General features: G+C 36.1%; 1 protein-coding gene and 1 long non-coding RNA gene across 4 annotated transcripts in view; one reads left to right on the top strand and one right to left on the bottom strand.

The window, feature by feature from the left end:
• Positions 1 to 24,554, top strand: part of LOC133665449 (uncharacterized) — a 117,433-nt gene that overhangs the window by 28,183 nt on the left and 64,696 nt on the right. The gene's annotated exons all lie outside the window — the stretch shown is intronic.
• Positions 7,604 to 24,554, bottom strand: part of LOC133665429 (NT-3 growth factor receptor-like) — a 157,087-nt gene continuing 140,136 nt past the window's right edge. For 2 of the 3 annotated variants that reach the window (XM_062070725.1, XM_062070739.1), the window contains exons 7-8: positions 19,740 to 19,898; positions 7,604 to 8,949 (exon numbers count right to left, since the gene is read on the bottom strand). In XM_062070725.1, coding sequence (XP_061926709.1) covers positions 8,764 to 8,949; positions 19,740 to 19,898 — 345 coding nt within the window. In that variant the 3' untranslated portion in view covers positions 7,604 to 8,763. The remainder of the gene's footprint in view (positions 8,950 to 19,739; positions 19,899 to 24,554) is intronic. The other variant, XM_062070731.1, reaches the window with a different exon arrangement.

The following is a 24,554-nucleotide window of genomic DNA, read 5'->3' as shown; positions in this document are numbered from 1 at the left end:
TTTTTATTTTAAACAAATGTATGATAAATAAAAGTCATTCGTTTTGGGAAAAAATAAAATTAAGTAACAATATTACCAGAATTTTACTGAATAATATCACAACACAATTGTCGTAACATGAAGAAGAAAACGTCATCATTTTTACCAGATTAAAGTCGTAATTTACTCAAATGAATCAGTATTTTTTTAATACATTTATGATGAATAAAAGTCATTCACTTTGGGAAAAAAATAAGTAGCAATATTACCAGAATTTTACTGCATAATAACACAATGAAATTGTCGTAACATGAAAAAAAAAACGTCATTTCACCAGATTAAAGTCGTAATTCACTAAAATGAAGTAGTATTTTTTTTTAATACATTTACGATGAACAAAAGTCATTCATATTGAAAAAAAATATAGTAATATCTGAATTTTACCGGGTAATATCATTTTTATTTTCGGAAACACTGAAAAATGTTTGCGTGGCCCGAACACTCCTTGGTAACCATGGCGATGAAGTGATGACACAAAAATGTATTGCAGCATGTATACAACGCCACAAAGCGTAGCCAGTATTTTTTTTTAAACTGTTGAACTATTTCTCGTAAAATTTGAATTACACATTTTTTTTAGCCGGCCATCTTGACCTGGATAACCGGAACGAGCGTTTAAAAAAATACTCACGTTGCTGTGAACGGGGCCGGAAATGACGTAAGCATGCTTCGTAGTCTCCTGAAGCTCCGCCCCCTTCCGTTATGCTAGCATATTTCCATACGTGACAGACCATAATTGGTACAGAGAGGCTTACAGGCGCCACCTGTTGGCGCAGATTACTTAACTGGGAGTCAACGTTGCGAGGAATTTTTGGGGGGATAAATTCAAGTCTGTGCTCGTTTTTATCAGTTTCTCGTCGCCCGCTGCGCTAAAGGCCACATCGGCGAGGACTTTTGAGTGGTGCGGCGCTGATAAAGAGGGAAATAAGCGAGAAGGACAAGCGGCGATGCTCGCGATAAAGTACTCTCCAGTCTGACATTTTGGGGGAATTTATCCGCGAAACGGGAAGCATCAAAAAGCCTTTTGATTGAGAGCATCCAGCGGCTTTTTAATGAACTGGAAGCAAAGTGAGGCAGCGACCTTGGATCCGCGGAATTAAAGAGAACAAATATCATCTCGCAGCTGGTGGAAAGTCGGCTAATTAGCGGCTAATCTGGTTTGTTTAGTCCCGGCGGAGTCAGCTGGCTAGCGGCGTCACGGGGACGGGTCGAGTTTGTACGTGGCTAACTTCCTTTTTCAAAAGTAAAAACAAACGAGAAGACAAAAACAAACATGACAGTAAACTTAATCAGGACTTTCAGGGTCTGAGATTAAAATCGGAATGTGACATAACAAGAACATAGCTTTATGTAAACGAAGCTATAATTTAATATTACGATTCCCCCCCCACCCCCCGGAATAACAACGTAACATTTCCGATATTTTCTCGTGACATTTTTACATTAAGTCCATTTTCTGGTTTTCCGAGTTATATTAAGACAGTACAATAAAATCATAATTTCAAATGACTAAATATCTGCAAGCAAAGTTTTGACAAATGTATCAATGACGTGAAAATAAAGTTACGATGTTACAGCAAAAAAAAAAAATTACGATGGAAGAAATTCTTAACTTGTCAAAGATAAAGAGATTATAATCGGAATGTGACATAAAAAGAACATAGTTTTATGTAAACAAAGAAGAAGTAGCTGGAACAATGTAGCTAAATTTTAATATTACAAGATTTTTCCCCTCTGAATAAAAACGTAACATTTCCGATGTTTTCTGATAATATTTCTACTTTAAGTAAATTTTCGGGTTTTCCGAGTTATAAAAAGCCACTTTTATGAAGTCATAATTTCACATCTGCAAGGAAAGTTTTGAGAATTTAATCAATGATGTGAAAATAAAGTTGCAATATTACGGGGGGAAAAAAATTACGATGTAATAAATTCTTAACTTCTCAAAGATAAAGAGATTAAAATCGGAATGTGACATAAAAAGAACATTGCTTTATGTAAACAAAGAAGAAGTAGCTGGAACTATGTAGCTATATTTTAATATTACGAGATTTTTCCCCCCCAGAATAACAATGTAGCATTTCCGATGTTTTCTCGTGACATTTTTACATTAAGTCCATTTTCCGAGTTATATAAAGCCAGTTACAATAAAATCATAATTTCACATGACAAAATATCTGCAAGTAAAGTTTTGACAAATGTATCAATGACGTGAAAATAAAGTTACGATGGAAGAAATTCTTAACTTCTCAAAGATAAAGAGATTATAATCGGAATGTGACATAAAAAGAACATAGCTTTATGTAAACAAAGAGGTAGTAGCTGGAACAATGTAGCTAAATTTTAATACTACGAGATTTTTCCCCCCTGAATAAAAACGTAACATTTCCGATGTTTTCTGATAATATTTCTACTTTAAGTCCATTTTCTGGTTTTCCGAGTTATAAAAAGCCACTTTTATGAAGTCATAATTTCACATCTGCAAGGAAAGCTTTGAGAATTGAATCAATGATGTGAAAATAAAGTTGCAATATTACGGGGGGAAAAAAATTACGATGTAATAAATTCTTAACTTCTCAAAGATAAAGAGATTATAATCGGAATGTGACATAAAAAGAACATAGCTTTATGTAAACAAAGAAGAAGTAGCTGGAACAATGTAGCTATATTTTAATATTACGAGATTTTTTCCCACCCAGAATAACAACGTAGCATTTCCGATGTTTTCTCGTGACATTTTTACATTAAGTCCATTTTCTGGTTTTCCGAGTTATATAAAGCCAGTTACAATAAAATCATAATTTCACATGACCAAATATCTGCAAGTAAAGTTTTGACAAATGTATCAATAATGTGAAAATAAAGTTACGATGTTACCGGGGAAAAAAATTACGATGGAAGAAATTCTTAACTTCTCAAAGATAAAGACATTATAATCGGAATGTGACATAAAAAGAACATAGCTTTATGTAAACAAAGAAGTAGTAGCTGGAACAATGTAGCTAAATTTTAATATTACGAGATTTTTTCCCCCTGAATAAAAACGTAACATTTCCGATGTTTTCTGATAATATTTCTACTTTAAGTCCATTTTCTGGTTTTCCGAGTTATAAAAAGCCACTTTTATGAAGTCATAATTTCACATCTGCAAGGAAAGCTTTGAGAATTGAATCAATGATGTGAAAATAAAGTTGCAATATTACGGGGGGAAAAAAATTACGATGTAATAAATTCTTAACTACTCAAAGATAAAGAGATTAAAATCGGAATATGACATACAAAGAACATAGCTTTATGTAAACAAAGAAGAAGTAACTGGAACAATGTAGCTATATATTAATATTACGAGATTTTTTCCCCCCCAGAATAACAACGTAGCATTTCCGATGTTTTCTCGTGACATTTTTACATTAAGTCCATTTTCTGGTTTTCCGAGTTATATAAAGCCAGTTACAATAAAATCATAATTTCACATGACCAAATATCTGCAAGGAAAGTTTTGAGAAATGTATCTATGATGTCAAAATAAAGTTGCGATGTTACGGGGGAAAAAAAGTTACGATGGAAGAAATTCTTAATTTCTCAACATTTCCGATGTTTTCTTGTAATATTTCTACTTTAAAGTCCATTTTCGAGTTATTTTAGGGCACTACAATAACATAAAAAGAACATAGCTTCATGTAAACATAGTCGAAGTAGCCGGAACAATGTAGCTAAATTGCAATATCGCAAGAGTTTGTTTTGCGCAGAAAAACAACGTAACATTTCCGATGTTTTTTCATAATATTTCCACTTTAAGTCAATTTTCTGGTTTTCCGAGTTATAAAAAGCCACTTTAATAAAGTCAAAATCTCACATGACTAAATATCTGCAAGGAAAGTTTTGAGAAATGTATCAATGATGTCAAAATAAAGTTGCGATGTTACGGGGGAAAAAAAGTTACGATGGAAGAAATTGTTAATTTTTCAACATTTCCGATATTTTCCACTAACATTTCTAATTTAAGTAAATTTTCTGGTTTTTCGAGTTATATTAGGCCACTAGAATAACATAAAAAGAACATAGCTTCATGTAAACATAGTCGAAGTAGCCGGAACAATGTAGTTAAATTGTAATATTATGAGATTTTCCTCCCCAGAATATTGACGTAACATTTCCGATGTTTTCTCATAATATTTCTACTTTAAGTCAATTTTCTGGTTTTCCGAGTTATAAAAAGCCACTTTAATAAAGTCAGAATCTCACATGACTAAATATCTGCAAGAAAAGTTTTGAGAAATTTATTAATGATGTGAAAATAAAGTTGCGATATTACGGGGGGAAAAAGTTACGATGGAAGAAATTGTTCATTTCTCAACATTTCCAATGTTTTCTCATAATATTTCTACTTTAAGTCCATTTTCTGGTTTTCCGAGTTATATAAAGCTACTACAATAACATAAAAAGAACAAAGCTTCATGTAAACATAGTCGAAGTAGCCGGAACAATGTAGCTAAATTGTAATATTATGAGATTTTCCTCCCCAGAATAACAATGTTTTCTCATTATATTTCTACTTTAAGTAAATTTTCTGGTTTTCCGAGTTATAAAAAGCCACTTTAATAAAGTCAGAATCTCACATGACTAAATATCTGCAAGGAAAGTTTTGAGAAATTTATCAATGATGTCAAAATAAAGTTGCGATGTTACGGGGGGAAAAAAGTTACGATGGAAGAAATTCTTAATTTCTCAACATTTCCGATGTTTTCTTGTAATATTTCTACTTTAAAGTCCATTTTCGAGTTATTTTAGGGCACTACAATAACATAAAAAGAACATAGCTTCATGTAAACATAGTCGAAGTAGCCGGAACAATGTAGCTAAATCGCAATATCGCAAGAGTTTGTTTTGCGCAGAAAAACAACGTAACATTTCCGATGTTTTCTCACAATATTTGTACTTTAAGTAAATGTTCTGGTTTTCCGAGTTATAAAAAGCCACTTTAATAAAGTCAGAATCCGATGTTTTCCACTAACATTTCTAATTTAAGTCCATTTTCTGGTTTTTCGAGTTACATTAGGCCACTACAATAACATAAAAAGAACTTACCTTTATGTAAACATAGTCGAAGTAGCCGGAACAATGTAGTTAAATTGTAATATTATGAGATTTTCCTCCCCAGAATAACGACGTAACATTTCCGATGTTTTCTCATAATATTTCTACTTTAAGTAAATTTTCTGGTTTTCCGAGTTATAAAAAGCCACTTTAATAAAGTCAGAATCTCACATGACTAAATATCTGCAAGGAAAGTTTTGAGAAATTTATCAATGATGTCAAAATAAAGATGCGATGTTACGGGGGAAGAAATTTTTAATTTCTCAACATTTTCGATGTTTTCTTGTAATATTTCTACTTTAAAGTCCATTTTCGAGTTATTTTAGGGCACTACAATAACATAAAAAGAACATAGCTTCATGTAAACATAGTCGAAGTAGCCGAAACAATGTAGCTAAATTGCAATATCGCAAGAGTTTGTTTTGCGCAGAAAAACAACGTAACATTTCCGATGTTTTTTCACAATATTTCTACTTTAAGTAAATGTTCTGGTTTTCCGAGTTATAAAAAGCCACTTTAATAAAGTCAGAATCCGATGTTTTCCACTAACATTTCTAATTTAAGTCCATTTTCTGGTTTTTCGAGTTATATTAGGCCACTACAATAACATAAAAAGAACATAGCTTCATGTAAACATAGTCGAAGTAGCCGGAACAATGTAGTTAAATTGTAATATTATGAGATTTTCCTCCCCAGAATAACGACGTAACATTTCCGATGTTTTCTCATAATATTTCTACTTTAAGTCAATTTTCTGGTTTTCCGAGTTATAAAAAGCCACTTTAATAAAGTCAGAATCTCACATGACTAAATATCTGCAAGAAAAGTTTTGAGAAATTTATTAATGATGTGAAAATAAAGTTGCGATATTACGGGGGGAAGAAAGTTACGATGGAAGAAATTCTTAATTTCTCAACATTTCCGATGTTTTCTCATAACATTTCTAATTTAAGTCCATTTTCTGGTTTTTCGAGTTATATTAGGCCACTACAATAACATAAAAAGAACATAGCTTCATGTAAACATAGTCGAAGTAGCCGGAACAATGTAGCTAAATTGTAATATTATGAGATTTTCCTCCCCAGAATAACGACATAACATTTCAGATGTTTTCTCATAATATTTCTACTTTAAGTCAATTTTCTGGTTTTCCGAGTTATAAAAAGCCACTTTAATAAAGTCAGAATCTCACATGACTAAATATCTGCAAGGAAAGTTTTGAGAAATTTATCAATGATGTCAAAATAAAGTTGCGATGTTACGGGGGAAGAAATTCTTCATTTCTCAACATTTCCGATGTTTTCTTGTAATATTTCTACTTTAAAGTCCATTTTCGAGTTATTTTAGGGCACTACAATAACATAAAAAGAACATAACTTCATGTAAACATAGTCGAAGTAGCCGGAACAATGTAGCTAAATTGCAATATCGCAAGAGTTTGTTTTGCGCAGAAAAACAACGTAACATTTCCGATTTTTTTTCATAATATTTCTACTTTAAGTAAATTTTCTGGTTTTCCGAATTATAAAAAGCCACTTTAATAAAGTCAGAATCTCACATGACTAAATATCTGCAAGGAAAGTTTTGAGAAATGTATCAATGATGTCAAAATAAAGTTATGATGTTACGGGGGGAAAAAAGTTACGATGGAAGAAATTCTTAATTTCTCAACATTTCCGATGTTTTCACATAATATTTCTACTTTAAAGTCCATTTTCGAGTTATTTTAGGGCACTACAATAACATAAAAAGAACATAGCTTCATGTAAACATAGTCGAAGTAGCGGGAACAATGTAGCTAAATTGCAATATCGCAAGAGTTTGTTTTGCGCAGAAAAACAACGTAACATTTCCGATTTTTTTTCATAATATTTATACTTTAAGTAAATTTTCTGGTTTTCCGAATTATAAAAAGCCACTTTAATATAGTCAGAATCTCACATGACTAAATATCTGCAAGGAAAGTTTTGAGAAATTTATCAATGATGTGAAAATAAAGTTGCGATGTTACGGGGGGAAAAAAGTTACGATGGAAGAAATTCTTAATTTCTCAACATTTCCGATGTTTTCTCGTAATATTTCTACTTTAAAGTCCATTTTCGAGTTTTTTTAGGGCACTACAATAACATAAAAAGAACATAGCTTCATGTAAACATAGTCGAAGTAGCCGGAACAATGTAGCTAAATCGCAATATCGCAAGAGTTTGTTTTGCGCAGAAAAACAACGTAACATTTCCGATGTTTTTTCATAATATTTCTACTTTAAGCCAATTTTCTGCTTTTCCCAGTTATTTTAGGCCACTGCAATAACATAAAAAGAACATATCTTCATGTAAACATAGTCAAAGTGGTGTTTTGCACAGAAACACAACGTAACATTTCCGATGTTTTCTCACGATTTAAGTCCAGGAAAGTTCATATGGCAAATTTTGTCATTTTCCCTCAAAGAAATGAAAAAAAAAATGTAGACAACCGCAACTGATTATCGAAGACGTTGAGGACAGAATTTAGCGAAGCAACGTCAACCAAACCAGCCATGCCAAAGTCAGGTCTCCGAACGTGGTCAACCTCCGACAATGTTTGGACTTGTCTCCCCCGAACATTGCCTCCTTCCACGTGTTTCGTGGGCCATATTGTTCTACAGGACGTAACGAGAAGCTAAAATGTGGAATGGAAGGTTTTTTTTGGACGCAACAAGTTAGTATCTTTTCACCACGACAACTATTTCCCTGGTAATACTCGTCGTTGATGTAACGCTCCGCAGCTTTAGCGCGGCTGCAAACTTTCGGAGCCGTCTCTCAAATATGAACAACCACAAACTTTGCTATACTGCTTTAAAAAAAAAATTTGTTGTTTCTCTCAAGAACGTGATAGCGAGCGTCTCGGGCTGAGCACAGACCACGTTCAATTATTAACGCGGAACGTTTCTCGAAAAACACCTGCAACCAAAAATAGCGCTTTGTACTCAAAATTGGGGGAAAAAAAAAAGCCTTTCTAGACTGGCGTGGGAAAGCCGTCTTAAAGCGACGGCGCGCGCGGACCGTGGTACGCTCGCAGTGGTGCAAGAAAGTGTGGGGAAACAATAAGTTAACACAACTTTGACACATAAACTTTACAATATGTACATTCTTCTCTTTTTTTTGTAGTTTTTTTTCTGCGAAATTAAAATAGATTTGTCACTTGTCTGGCGGGGGAAGAAGGTCCTCTCCTCCTGCTTTCCCAGAGTGCAAGTAAGGCGTCCATCTCGGAGGCCCCCGGGGGCCAAAAGTTTGTTTGGCGTCTGGGGCGGAGGACCAGCCCTTAGCACGCAACAGGACCTGGACCAAAGGAAATAAATATAAAATATATGTCATATTTCTATATATATTCATCAAACCAAAAGCCGGGGGGAGGTTCTAGCTGTGGTGGTCTTGGTTACTACATGGCCCTTCTCCTCAGGATCGGTGGTTTTTGGAGGGGGACTTGAAAGTCTTGAAACTGTACAGCTCACACGCAAGTAAACAAAATGTAAAAGTTTTTTTTTGTGTGTTTTTATATCCACTATATCCAAAAGTGTTGCAGGCACTTAAGTCCTTCCCAAAAAAACCTTGTTGTTTCTTCGACAGTGGAGCGGGTTGTGGGCGGGGCCTAGCCCAGGATGTCCAGGTAGACGGGCGTGGCTTTCCCCATGGCGAACAGAACCTTCTGGATGTCCTTGATGTTGAGTCGCTGCTGGGGTTCTCTCTGCCAGCAGCCCAGCATGATGTCGTACACCTCCTTGGGGCAGATGCGGGGGCGGTCCAGGACGTGGCCCTGCGTGATGCACTCGATCACCTGCCACGACAACACACACCTGCTTAGCCACACCTTGTTAGCGACAACACACCTAGTTAGCGACAACACACACTTTTATAGCGACAACACACATCTTATTAGTGACACTTGGTTAGCAACACCTTATTCGCAACTACACACATACACCTTGTAAGCTACAACTTGTTAGCGACAACCTGCACCTTGTTAGCGACACCGTGCATCTAGTTAGCGACACCATGAATCTTGTTAGCGACACTTGGTTGGCAACACCTTATTCCCAACTACACACACACACACACACACGCGCCTTGTAAGCTACAACTGGTTAGCGACACCATGCATCTAGTTAGCGACACCATGAATCTCGTTAGCGACACCTTGTTAGCAACCACACACACCTTGTTAGCAACCACACACACCTTGTTAGCAACAACAAGCACCAAGTTAGTGACCCTTTGTTAGCGTCACCTTGTTAGTGACCCCTTGTTAGCGACAACAAGCACCAAGTTAGTGACCCTTTGTTAGCGTCACTTTGTTAGCGACACCTTGTTAGCGACAACAAGCACCTAGTTAGTGACCCCTTGTTAGCGACAACAAGCACTTAGTGACCCCTTGTTAACGTCACCCTGTTGGCGACAACTTGTTGGCGACAACTTGTTAGCGTCACCTTGTTGGTGACAACAAGCACCTAGTTATTGACCCCTTGTTAGCGTCACCTTGTTGGCGACAACTTGTTAGTGTCACCTTGTTGGTGACAACAAGCACTTAGTGACCCCTTGTTAGTGTCACCTTGTTGGCGACAACTTGTTAGCGTCACCTTGTTGGTGACAACAAGCACCTAGTTATTGACCCCTTGTTAGCGTCACCTTGTTGGCGACAACTTGTTAGCGTCACCTTGTTAGCGACAACAAGCACTTAGTGACCCCTTGTTAGTGTCACCTTGTTGGCGACAACTTGTTAGCGTCACCTTGTTGGTGACAACAATCACCTAGTTATTGACCCCTTGTTAGCGTCACCTTGTTGGCGACAACTTGTTAGCGTCACCTTGTTGGTGACAACAAGCACCTAGTTATTGACCCCTTGTTAGCGTCACCTTGTTGGCGACAACTTGTTAGTGTCACCTTGTTGGTGACAACAAGCACCTAGTTATTGACCCCTTGTTAGCGTCACCTTGTTGGCGACAACTTGTTAGCGTCACCTTGTTAGCGACAACAAGCACTTAGTGACCCCTTGTTAGTGTCACCTTGTTGGCAACAACTTGTTAGCGTCACCTTGTTGGTGACAACAATCACCTAGTTATTGACCCCTTGTTAGCGTCACCTTGTTGGCGACAACTTGTTAGCGTCACCTTGTTAGCGTCACCTTGTTAGCGACAACAAGCACTTAGTGACCCCTTGTTAGTGTCACCTTGTTGGCGACAACTTGTTAGCGTCACCTTGTTGGTGACAACAAGCACCTAGTTATTGACCCCTTGTTAGCGTCACCTTGTTGGCGACATCTTGTTAGCGTCACCTCGTTAGCGACTCCTTGTTAGCGACAACAAGCACCTAGTTAGTCACCCCTTGGCAGCATCACCTTGTTGGCGACAACTTTTTAGCGACACCTTGTTAGCGAGAACAAGCACCTATTTAGTGAAACCCTGGTTAGCGTCACCTTGTTAGCGACAACAAGCACCTAGTTATTGACCCCTTGTTAGCGTCACCTCGTTAGCGACTCCTTGTTAGCGACAACAAGCCCCTAGTTAGTCACCCCTTGGCAGCATCACCTTGTTGGCGACAACTTTTTAGCGACACCTTGTTAGCGAGAACAAGCACCTATTTAGTGAAACCCTGGTTAGCGTCACCTTGTTAGCGACAACAAGCACCTAGTTAGTGACCTCTTGGTAGCGTCTCCTTGTTGGCGACAACTTGTTTGCGACACCTTGTATGCGAGAACAAGCACCTAGTTAGTGACCTCTTGGTAGCGTCTCCTTGTTGGCGACAACTTGTTTGCGACACCTTGTATGCGAGAACAAGCACCTAGTTAGTGACCTCTTGGTAGCGTCTCCTTGTTGGCGACACCTTGTTAGCGACAACAAGCACCTATTTAGTGAAACCCTGGTTAGCGTCACCTTGTGAGCGACAACAAGCACCTCGTTAGTGACCCCTTGGTAGCGTCACCTTGCTGGCGACAACTTGTTAGCGACAACAAGCACCTATTTAGTTCCAAGCTGCCTCAAAACAGCAGCTTGGAATTTGGGACATGCTCTCCCTGAGAGAGCATGAGGAGGTTGGGTTGGGCGGGGCCGGGTTTAGGGGGGCATGGGTTAGCGGGGAGTGTATATTGTAGCGTCCCGGAAGAGTTAGTGCTGCAAGGGGTTCTGGGTATTTGTTCTGTTGTGTTACGGTGCGGATGTTCTCCCGAAATGTGTTTGTCATTCTTGTTTGGTGCGGGTTCACAGTGCGGCGCATATTTGGTAACAGTGTTAAAGTTGTTTATACGGCTGCCCTCAGTGTGACCTGTATGGCTGTTGACCAAGTATGCCTTGCATTCACTTGCGTGTGTGTGAAAAGCCGTAGATATTATGTGACTGGGCCGGCACGCAAAGGCAGTGCCTTTAAGGTTTATTGGCGCTCCGTACTTCTCCCTACGTCCGCGTACACAGCGGCATTTTAAAAAGTCATACATTTTACTTTTTGAAACCGATACCGATAATTTCCGATATTACATTTTAAAGCATTTATCGGCCGATAACATCGGCAGTCTGATATTATCGGACATCTCTAATAAAAAGGTTTGATCAATATTGAAGAGGTGATTGTTTTTCGTGGCGACACCTAATTCATGACATTAAGCAGTAATGAATGGTGCGGACACGTTTGTTACTGTGAGTAATATGCAACTATAGTTCTTTGATACTTGTTTATATTGATGTTATCATTCTGTGTATTAATATTTGAGGTGTGTCCTAAATAAATGTGTCTCATCCAGCGTGGGCGTGTTCCTTTGTTGGACCCATCTTCCAATTAGTCCCGTGACTAATTGGTGGTTTGACAACGTGACTCCGCTAGCGTGTGTTTACACTCGCAGCTTTTATTTTCACACCTTCCTCCCTTTTTCGCTCGCCTAACGTCCTAATTGTCTCCATTTTACGGCTAAAGCAGGATTTAACGCTTTTTTTTTACTTCCAATGCAGAGTAATTACCAACACTGATGCTGCTGCGGGGGAAAGGGTCGACGCCCTCGCACACACACACACACACACACACACACACACACACACACACACACACACACACACACACACACACACACACACACACACACACACACACACACACACACACACGCTCACACACACGTACACACACAACAGTGTTGATTTCACACACAAATTACACGGCATCCGAGAAAAGCGTGACTAATTTGCTTCCATTTTGGAGGTACAACAAACGTCGCTACATAAACAACAAACAGCAGAGTCTTATTTGTTGACTTTTCAATCCATGGCTAAACTGGAACAGTTTCAAAGTTGGAACGCCGCAACACTTGTGCTTTTATTCTGGCTTTTTGGGTGATTTTTCGGGGAGGGGAGGGGAGGGGAGGGGGGGTATGCAGCAATAGAGGCAGCAAATCGGGGAAAACGTGCTGATAACCATAGAACCTGCTTGCTTTAGCGCAGTATAGCGGCTGTCAAAACAAAGACTATCTGTGGTTGGGTTGGGCAAAGGTGGACACACACATAAATGGAAATTTAAATTTTTGAAAATTTGCATTAAAATACTCAAAATACGCCAAAAAATAGTTTGTGGGCGGAGTCTCTTTTTTCACTAAAAAGCACATAAAAGAAAACTTAAAACACCAAACTTGTGAAAAACCTCACATTTTCTTATTTTCTTTGACTTATGTTTAATGGGAACATTTTTTGGAAAATTTGCTTGAAAATACTCAAAATACACTAAAAAAGAGGTTGTGGGCGGAGTCTGTTTTTTCACTAAAAAGCACAAAAAATAAAGCTTGAAACACCAAACTTGTGAAAAACCTCACATTTTTCTACCTTTCTTTGACTTATGTTTAATGGGAAAATGTTTTGGAAAATTTGCTTGAAAATACTCAGACTCCGCCCACAACCTCTTTTTTTTGTGTATTTTGTTTTTTCACTAAAAAGCGCAAAAAATAAAGCTTAAAACACCAAACTTGTAAAAAAAACCTCACATTTTTCTACCTTTCTTTGACTTATGTTTATTGGGATTTTTTTTTTTTAAATTTGCTTGAAAATACTCAAAATACACCAAAAAAAAGAGGTTGTGGGCGGAGTCTGTTTTTTCCCTAAAAAGTGCAAAAAATAAAGCTTAAAACACCAAACTTGTAAAAAAAACTCACATTTTTCTACCTTTCTTTGACTTATGTTTAATGGGATTTTTTTTTTTTTTTATTTGCTTGAAAATACTCAAAATACACCAAAAAAGAGGTTGTGGGCGGAGTCTGTTTTTTCACTAAAAAGCGCAAAAAATAAAGCTTAAAACACCAAACTTGTGAAAAACCTTACATTTTTCTACCTTTCTTTGACTTATGTTTAATGGGAAAAATGTTTGGAAAATTTGCTTGAAAATACTCAAAATACACCAAAAAAAGAGGTTGTGGGCGGAGTCTGTTTTTTCTCTAAAAAGCGAAAAAAATAAAGCTTAAAACACCAAACTTGTGAAAAACCTCACATTTTTCTACCTTTCTTTGACTTATGTTTAATGGGAACATTTTTTGGAAAATTTGCTTGAAAATACACCAAAAAAGAGGTTGTGGGCGGAGTCTGTTTTTTCACTAAAATGCGCAAAAAATAAAGCTTAAAACACCAAACTTGTGAAAAACCTCACATTTTTCTACCTTTCTTTGATTTATGTTTAATGGGAAAATTTTTTGGAAAATTAGCTTGAAAATACTCAAAATACACTAAAAAAGAGGTTGTGGGCGGAGTCTGTTTTTTCACTAAAAAGCACAAAAAATAAAGCTTGAAACACCAAACTTGTGAAAAACCTCACATTTTTCTACCTTTCTTTGACTTATGTTTAATGGGAAAATGTTTTGGAAAATTTGCTTGAAAATACTCAGACTCCGCCCACAACCTCTTTTTTTGGTGTATTTTGTTTTTTCACTAAAAAGCGCAAAAAATAAAGCTTAAAACACCAAACTTGTAAAAAAAAACTCACATTTTTCTACCTTTCTTTGACTTATGTTTATTGGGATTTTTTTTTTTTTAAATTTGCTTGAAAATACTCAAAATACACCAAAAAAAGAGGTTGTGGGCGGAGTCTGTTTTTTCCCTAAAAAGTGCAAAAAATAAAGCTTAAAACACCAAACTTGTAAAAAAAACTCACATTTTTCTACCTTTCTTTGACTTATGTTTAATGGGATTTTTTTTTTTTAATTATTTGCTTGAAAATACTCAAAATACACCAAAAAAGAGGTTGTGGGCGGAGTCTGTTTTTTCACTAAAAAGCGCAAAAAATAAAGCTTAAAACACCAAACTTGTGAAAAACCTTACATTTTTCTACCTTTCTTTGACTTATGTTTAATGGGAAAAATGTTTGGAAAATTTGCTTGAAAATACTCAAAATACACCAAAAAAAGAGGTTGTGGGCGGAGTCTGTTTTTTCTCTAAAAAGCGAAAAAAATAAAGCTTAAAACACCAAACTTGTGAAAAACCTCACATTTTTCTACCTTTCTTTGACTTATGTTTAATGGGAACATTTTTTTGAAAATTTGCTTGAAAATACACCAAAAAAGAGGTTGTGGGCAGAGTCTGTTTTTTCACTAAAAAGCGCAAAAAATAAAGCTTGAAATACCAAACTTGTGAAAAACCTCACATTTTTCTACTTTTCTTTGACTTATGTTTAATGGGAATTTTTTTTGGAAAATTTGCTTGAAAATACTCAAAATACACCAAAAAAGAGGTTGTGGGCGGAGTCTGTTTTTTCACTAAAAAGCGCAAAAAATAAAGCTTAAAACACCAAACTTGTGAAAAACCTCACATTTTTCTACCTTTCTTTGACTTATGTTTAATGGGAATTTTTTTTTGAAAATTTGCTTGAAAATACTCAAAATACACCAAAAAAGACGTTGTGGGCGGAGTCTGTTTTTTCACTAAAAAGCGCAAAAAAGAAAGCTTAAAACACCAAACTTGTAAAAAACCTCACATTTGTCTACCTTTCTTTGACTTATGTTTAATGGGAATTTTTTTTGAAAATTTGCTTGAAAATCCTCAAAATACACCAACAAAGAGGTTGTGGGCGGAGTCTGTTTTTTCACTAAAAAGCGCAAAAAATAAAGCTTAAAACATTGAAGCAAACTTCTGAAAAACCTCACATTTTTCTACCTTTCTTTGACTTTTGATGTTTAATTGAAAAACATTTTAAAAAATTTGCTTTGAAATACTCAAAATATGCCAAAAAAGAGGTTGAGGGCGGAGTCTCTTTTTTCACAAAAAAGCGCAAAAAATAAAGCTTAAAACACCAAACTTGTGAAAAACGTCACATTTTTCTACCTTTCTTTGACTTATGTTTAATGGGATTTTTTTTTTTTAATTTGCTTGAAAATAAACCAAAAAAGAGGTTGTGGGCGGAGTCTGTTTTTTCACTAAAAAGCGCAATGAAATAAAGCTTAAAACATCGAAGCAAACTTCTGAAAAAGCTCACATTTTTCTACCTTTCTTTGACTTTTGATGTTTAATTAAAAAACATTTAAAAATTTGCTTTGAAATACTCAAAATACGCCAAAAAAGAGTTTGTGGGCGGAGTCAGTTTTTTCCCTAAAACACGCAAAAAATATAGTTTAAAAATTTAAAGCAAACTTCTGAAAAACCTCAAATTGTTCTACCTTTCTTTGACTTTTGATGTTTAATGGAACTTTTTTTTTTAAATTTGCTTTGAAACACTCAAAACACGCCAAAAAAATAGTATGTATGTTTTATCACGAAAAAGCGCAAAAAATAAAGTTTAAAACATCAAAGCAAACTTCTGAAAAACCTCACATTTTTCTATCTTTCTTTGATTTTTGATGTTTAATTGAACTTTTTTTTGGGAAAATCTGCTTTGAAACACTCAAAATACGCCAAAAAATAGTATGTAGGCGGAGTCTGTTTTATCATGAAAAAGCGCAAAAAATAAAGTTTAAAACATCAAAGCTAACTTCTGAAAAACTTCCGAATGCGCTGAACCGCCACCAAAAAAATGACAGGAATGATAGCATGCTAAAGTTAGCGTATTGACAGTTAGCATGCGTCAATTAAATAACTTTGAGGGGCAAAATTGCCGAAAAAAACGTTAGCATGCTAACGACTAGCATGTTTAAGTTAGTTGTACAACTCTGAGGAGTAAGGCTGCAAAGATTGCTGAAAGAGTTAGGATGCTAACGTTAGCATACTAACAGTTAGCATTTGTCAAATATATAACTTTGAGGGGTTTGTCAGCAAAATTGCAGAAAAAAACGTTAGCTTCCTTCTAAACCTAAAAGGTAGTAAAAGTGTTTATGGTTATGCTTAAATCATCTTTTTAAATGTTCCTTACACAAGAACTCGAGACAAGGACTGTTGTGATGCCAGTGAACACCAACTTATATTGTATTTGTCTCTTGGTCGAAGGCTACTCTCCAAGTGGGTTTCTTTTGTGATCGATGCTGTATTACCGCCTTTCTCAAAATATCTCAAATAAATAATTAAAAATTCCCCTTTATTGAGTGTGAACCATTGATAAATGTGGCATGAAGGACAAAGTTTGACCCTGGAACAGATTATTTCTTTCCCCGCATGAAAAATGTGGAACAAAGCGGGTTTGAAACCAGTTTTATGAAATAACGGCCGTGGAAGAACACTTTCCCTCCTCCGACTGGTAGTCATGGCAACGGCAGACGTGTCAGAATGTGATGTCAGGATCACAAGATCTGTGACTTCCCGTCACATTTAAAAGCTTTAACACACGCACACACGCGCACACACACATTACACACACTACACACACTATTTTAAATGTTTCAGTGAATTATGGTCACAAGGAGGCAAACAGGTGCAAGCTGCTGATTGGATGACACCTCCTCTGGCAGGTGATAAAGGACTTTTTAGAGGTGTGACGCTTTAATGAAATAACATTCCTATGGGATGTTTTTAATTTAAGCGCGTACAAATACATCAATATTCCTAATAATATCTATTTATTGAAATGATGATGTATTACTTTCTGGTACTTCTGCAACATCTCATGTCAATCCTTCAACACGCTGTTGATAAAATGCAATACAAGTCATTTGCTGTGGTTTCTACACCAAATTAAAACATTTAATTAATCAATTAAAAATAGGTGCCATTTTTATTTTTACAGCAAAAATACTTATGACTGCTCTGCCATTTTTTTTATTTTTTTTTACTGTTAAATCTACATTTGCTGTTTTACAGTGCGTTACTGTAAATGGAAAAACAATACTATTGTCATGTTTACAGTAACATTCAGGTGATTGATTTGCCCATTTTTATTTTCACAGTAAAATACGTGTGACTGATTTGCCTTTTTTTTTTTTACTGTTAAATCTATGGTTGATGTTTTACAGTGCGTTACTGTAAATGGAAAAAACGGTACCGCTTTTAATTTTACTACAAAATTTTGGCGATTGACCTGCCATTTTTTTGTTTTATTACCGTAATTTTTTTTTTTTACGGTGCATTACTGTAAACTGAAAAACGGTACCACTGTTATATTTACAGTAAAATTCTGGCGATTCACCTTCCATCTACACCTGCCATATTTTTTTACATAAAATGTGTTTGTTTGGTTTTACTGTAAATTGAAAAATGGTACTACTGTAATATTTACAGTAATATTCTGGTAAATTACCTACCCGGTTTTTTTTACAGTAAAATCTACAGTTCTTTTTACTGTGCATTACTGTAAATGGAAAAACAGTACTGTAGTCATTTTTACAGCAAAATACTTATGACTGCTTTCCCTATTTTTTTACTGTTAAATCTACATTTGCTGTTTTACAGTGCATTACTGTAAATGGAAAAACAATACTATTGTCATGTTTACAGTAACATTCAGGTGATTGATTTGCCCATTTTTATTTTCACAGTAAAATACGTGTGACTGATTTGCCTTTTTTTTTTTTACTGTTAAATCTATGGTTGTTGTTTTACTTTGCGTTACTGTAAATGGAAAAAACGGTACCGCTTTTAATTTTACTACAAAATTCTGGCGATTGACCTGCAATTTTTATTTATTTTTTATTACTGTAAAATCTATGTCTTTTTTTTTTTTTTACGGTGCATTACTGTAAACTGAAAAACGGTACCACTGTTATATTTACAGTAAAATTCTGGCATTTCACCTTCCATATTTTTTATTTTTTTACGTAAATTATTATTTTATTTTTTTACTGTAAATTGAAAAATGGTACTACTGTAGTATTTACAGTAACATTCTGGTAAATTACCTACCCGTTTTTTTATTTTTTACAGTAAAACCTAGTTATTTTTACTGTGCATTACTGTAAATGGAAAAACAGTACTGTAGTCATTTTTACAGCAAAATACGTATGACTGCTTTCCCTATTTTTTTTACTGTTAAATCTACATTTGCTGTTTTACAGTGCGTTACTGTAAATGGAAAAACAATACTATTGTCATGTTTACAGTAACATTCAGGTGATTGATTTGCCCATTTTTATTTTCACAGTAAAATACGTGACTGATTTGCCTTTTTTTTTTTTTTACTGTTAAATCTATGGTTGTTGTTTTACAGTGCGTTACTGTAAATGGAAAAAACGGTACCGCTTTTATTTTTACTACAAAATTCTGGCGATTGACTTGCAATTTTCTTTTATTTTTTTTATTACCGTAAAATCTATGTCTTTTTTTTTACGTTGCATTACTGTAAACTGAAAAAGGGTACCACTGTTATACTTACAGTAAAATTATTTTGATTTACCTTCCATATATATATATTTTTTTAAGTAAAATTAGTTGGGTTTTTTTTACTGTAAATTGAAAAATGGTACTACTGTAATATTTACAGTAACATTCTTGTAAATTACCTAATAATTTTTTTTTTACAGTAAAATCTACAGTTTTTTTTTACTGTGCATGGGTTGAGTTTTTCCTTGCCCTGATGTGGGATCTGAACCGAGGGGTGTCGTTGTGGCTTGTGCAGCCCTTTGAGACACTTGTGATTTAGGGCTATATAAATAAACATTGATTGATTGCTTTACTGTAAATGGAAAAACAGTACTATTGTCATTTTTACAGTAAAATTCTGGTGATTGTGCTGCCGTTTTTTTTACAGTAAAATCTACGGTTGTTGTTTTCAAGGTGCGTTGTCAAGCAATGTTTTTTTTTACAGTGCATTCCTGTAAATTGAAAAAAATGTACCACCGTTATTTTTACAGTAAAATTCTGACGATTTACCTGTAAGTTTTTCACCGTAAAATCTACGGTCGCTTTCACAGTGCCTCACTGTAAATTGAAATGCGGCAACACTTTTACTGTCATAGTTCAATCCTGGCAATTATCTGCCAGTTTTTATCGTAAAATCAATGGTTGTTGTTTTTACAGTGCATTACTGTAAATTTAACAACTGTACCACTTTTATTTTTTACAGTAAAATTCTGGCAACTTAGTTGCCTTTTTTTTTTACGTAAAATCTCCGACGTTGTTTTCAATGCAGAACATGTGCCGTAAATTTAGGACTACAAGCCGCTACTTTTTCCCCCCCTACGCTTTGAACCCTGCGGCTTACATAGCGGCGCTCTCTACAGTTGGGGAAAAAACGGTACTTTCTTGAGTTTTTCACCTCGTTGTTGCCCAGCTGAAACCAGGGCTGCTTCCCGTAGGTGAAGATCTCCCACAAGATGACTCCGAAGCTCCAGACGTCGCTTTCCGTGGAGAACTTCCTGTACACGATGCTCTCGGGGGGCATCCAGCGGATCGGTAGCATGGTGTGTCCTCCCACCTGAAGAGAAGGAGAAGAGGAGGGTTTAACGCACACACTCAAGAGAATATTCATCATCAACACAACACCCAGGCAGCGGGGCATTAAGTGTCCTCGCACGTGAGCGACAACGCCGGTTTTACATTTCATTGTCTGCCTCGCCGCTCGCCGGGAGTCCATACTCAAGCATAACAAAAACAAGGTCAAGGAATTTTCTGCACCTCATTCAAAATATTGCACTTTTGTGCCTCACAGAAGAGAAACCTTCACAATAAAACATGAAGTCCATCACTTTGGAGAGAAAAACAATTGATTAATCTTCTGTTTTTGTGAATGCACACCTTTAAATTATGTTTATTTTCATATCTATGTAAATACATACATACATATATATATACATATATATATATACATATACATACATACATATATATATATATATATATATATATATATATATATATATATATATATATATATATATATATATATATATATATATATATATATATGTATATATATATATACATAGTGTATATATATATATACATAGTGTATATATATATATATATACATATATATATATATACACATATATATATATATATACATATATATATATATACACACATATATATATATATATATAAATATATATATATTTATATATATACATATATATATATATATATACATATATACATATATATATATATATATATACACATATATATATATATACACGCATTTATGTGTATATATATATATATATATATATATATATATATATATATACACATAAATGTGTGTGTATATATATATATATATATATATATATATATATATATATATATATATATATATATATATATATATATATATTAAAATTGCAGAGTGCTCCGTCACATAGAGGATCTTTGACTATTGTTTTTGCAGTTTGTTTTTTAAATGGCAGAGTCCTCCTATCACATAGAGGATCTTTGAAGAGTGTTTTTGTAGTAAGTTTCAAAAATGGCAGAGTGCTCCTGTCCCATACAGGATCTTAGACTAGTGGTTTTACAGTAGGTTTCTAAAATGGCAGAGTGCTCCTGTCACATAGAGGATCTTTGACTAGTGTTTTTGAAGTAAGTTTCTAAAATGGCAGAGTGCTCCTGTCACATAGAGGATCTTTGACTAGTGTTTTTGAAGTAAGTTTCTAAAATGGCAGAGTGCTCCTGTCCCATAGAGGATCTTTGACTAGTGGTTTTACAGTAGGTTTCTAAAATCGCAGAGTGCTCCTATCAAATAGAGGATCTTTGACTAGTGTTTTTGCAGTATGTCTGTAAAAAAGCAGAGTGCTCCTGTCACATAGATGATCTTAGACTAGTGTTTTTGTAGTAGGTTTCTAAAATGGCAGAGTGCTCCTGTCACATAGAGGATCTTTGACTAGTAGTTTTACAGTAGGTTTCTAAAATCGCAGAGTGCTCCTATCAAATAGAGGATCTTTGACTAGTGTTTTTGCAGTATGTCTGTAAAAAAGCAGAGTGCTCCTGTCACATAGATGATCTTAGACTAGTGTTTTTGTAGTAGGTTTCTAAAATGGCAGAGTGCTCCTGTCACATAGAGGATCTTTGACTAGTGTTTTTGTAGTAGGTTTCTAAGATGGCAGAGTGCTCCTGTCACATAGAGGATCTTTGACTAGTGTTTTTGCAGTAGGTTTCTGAAATGGCAGCGTGCTCCTGTCACATAGAGGATCTTTGACTAATGTTTTTGCAGTAGATTTCTGAAATGGCAGACTGCTCCTGTCACATAGAGGATCTTTGACTAGTGATTTTGCAGTAGGTTTCTGAAATGGCAGAGTGCTCCTGTCACATAAGAGGATCTTTGACTAGTGGTTTTACAGTAGGTTTCTAAAATTGCAGAGTGCTCCTGTCACATAGATGATCTTTGACTAGTGTTTTTGCAGTATGTCTGTAAAAGTGCAGATTGCTCCTGTCACATAGATGATCTTAGACTAGTGTTTTTGTAGTAGGTTTCTAAAATGGCAGAGTGCTCCTGTCACATAGAGGATCTTTGACTGGTATTTTTGCAGCAAGTTTCTTGAAATGGCAGAGTGCTCCTGTCACATAGAGGATCTTTGACTAGTGTTTTTGCAGTCGGTTTCTGAAATGGCAGAGTGCTCCTGTCACATAGAGGATCTTTGACTAGTGGTTTTTGCAGTAGATTTCTAAAATGGCAGAGTGCTCCTGTCACATAGAGGATCTTCGAGTGTTTTCATACGTTATTTCGGAGTATATTGGGCCTTGTTGATGTAAAAAAAACCGTATAAGCAAGAATAATAGGATGAGGGAAGTGCCCCCCACGTACTAATCTTTGTGAAAACGTGTCCCCTAAAGCAATTGTGTTTAAAATCCCGCTTCGGGGTGCTAAAAGTAAACCTTTGTTCTTGATAGAAGCAAGAACCTTCGGCATAAGCTCAGGATGCGAGGAAGGGAGGGATAAAGCTACATGTGAACCGTGTGTACAGTATGTACAGTGTGTACTGTGTGTACTGTGTGCAGATGTTGTGTTTACATCCGTGTGGGCTGCCGCAGCCACGGAAGGCGAGGGATGTGCTCGCTGTGATCCCTTTAATGGCTTCAAAAGCAGCCGAACATGAAATGAAGTCCCCGACGCCGTAAATCCCCCGGGGCTGAATATTAATCGATCAAACAATCATGCATTCATCATCTCGCCTCTCAGCTTCCATTTGCAAGCCGTGGTTTTCTAAATCTATTCCCCCCGCACCTCCTCTCTCTCTCTCTCTCTCTCTCTCTCTCTCTCTCTCTCTCTCTGTAATCATGGCGGCTGGACAGGACAGATGTGGGAAAGAGCGTCCCAAGTCTTGCCAGTTTCAGCTGAACATGCTGAGACAATATTGACCACAGACATCAGGGAGGGGGCGTGATTACACTATTGATAGATCATATAAATAACACGAGGCCTCGTTGCTGATTCACCACCTTGCTCTCCTGAACACGTCCTTGTAGGATGTGTTCACTCTTCAAATGATCGTGGCATGTAAAGGGATTCGGTTCTTTGAAAGGCACCGATTACCGTACATTTCAGACTGAAAGCCGCTACTTTTTTCCAACACGGCAAAAACTGAAATCGAAGTAAGATGAAATATCTCAAATAAGGGTGATATTTGCTTATTTTCTGTCTGATAAGATAATTCTTCTCACTAAGCAGATTTTATGTTAGAGTGTTTTACTTGTTTTGAGGGCTTTGGTCCTAAATTATCTCAGTAAGATATTACAGCTTGTTGCTGAGATTTGATGACATATATGGTAGGGGTGTAACGGTACACAAAAATTTAGGTTCGGTACGTACCTCGGTTTAGAGGTCACGGTTCGGTTAATTTTCGGTACAGTAAGAAAACAACTAAATATAAATGTTTTGGTTATTTATTTACCAAATTTGTAAACAACGGCATAACATACATATACACACAGGGTCCATTGCCAGGGTTAATGTGGTCAACATACCGTATTTTCCGCACCTAAAAACCACAATTTTTCTCAAAAGCTGACAGTGCGGCTACTAACCCTGTGCGCCTTATATATGGATTAATATTAATATTTATTTTCATAAAGTTTAGGTCTCGCAACTACGGTAAAAAGCCGCCATCTTTTTTCCCCGTAGAAGAGGAAGCGCTTCTTCTTCTACTGTAAGCAACCGCCAAGGTGAGCACCCGCCCCCGTAGAAGAAGAAGCGCGCGGATATTACGTTTCATTTCATTTGTGTGTTTCTGTAAAGACCACAAAATGTCTCCTACTAAGAGACACGCGTACAAGGTTCCACTGACTTTTGATATTCATGTGAACCGCACTGTGGATACAACGGGAACACGTACGGTGAATATTCGCACCACAGGGGAACGAGAAGTCGTCCTTCACTGTGGTTCTAGCTTGCCATGCTAACGGCCAGAAACTTCCACCCACGGTGATATTCAAAAGGAAGACCTCGCCAAAGGAGAACTTTCCAGCCGGCGTCATCATAAAAGCTAACTCGAAGGGATGGATGGATGAAGAAAAAATGAGCGAAGAGACCGGGTGACTTTTTTCACGCAGCTCCATCCCTGTTGATCTACGACTGCATGCGCGTCCACATCACTGATGGTGTCAAAAAACAAGTGAAGCACACCGAAGAAGAATAATTCAAAGATTTGTGGATGAGTAATAACTTCAGAAAGTGAGCTTTAAATGTTTATTTTGTGTGTTGTGTGACATTAACGTATGAGCAACGTTGAGTTATTGATGTTGCTATTGCTCTGCACTATTTTGAGTGTTACTATTTCTGTGATTGCAATTTTGCACATTACATTTTGGGAGTGAACAGAGTTGTTAGAACGCTGGTTTGTGATATATTATTAAAGTTTGACTGACCTATCTGACTGTTTTTTTGACATTCCCTTTAGCGTAGCATAAATGCGGCTAATAACACGGGGCGGCTAATAGGTAAACAGAGTTTTGAAATATGACATTCATTGAAGGTGCGGCTTACAACACGGGGCGACTTATGGTGCGGAAAATACGGTGTATCAAATAAAAACTAAATAAGATAAGGCTCAGATTGGTTTCTTAACAAAACCTTTCTACATATAAAGTGTTTTTTTTTATTGATTGATTGAGACTTTTATTAGTAGATTGCACAGTG

Source organism: Entelurus aequoreus, linkage group LG02 (assembly GCF_033978785.1).
Source record: "Entelurus aequoreus isolate RoL-2023_Sb linkage group LG02, RoL_Eaeq_v1.1, whole genome shotgun sequence".
NCBI lineage: Eukaryota > Metazoa > Chordata > Actinopteri > Syngnathiformes > Syngnathidae > Entelurus > Entelurus aequoreus.
The sequence above is the reverse complement of the archived record's forward strand: the minus strand, read 5'-3'. Positions and strand labels throughout refer to the sequence as shown.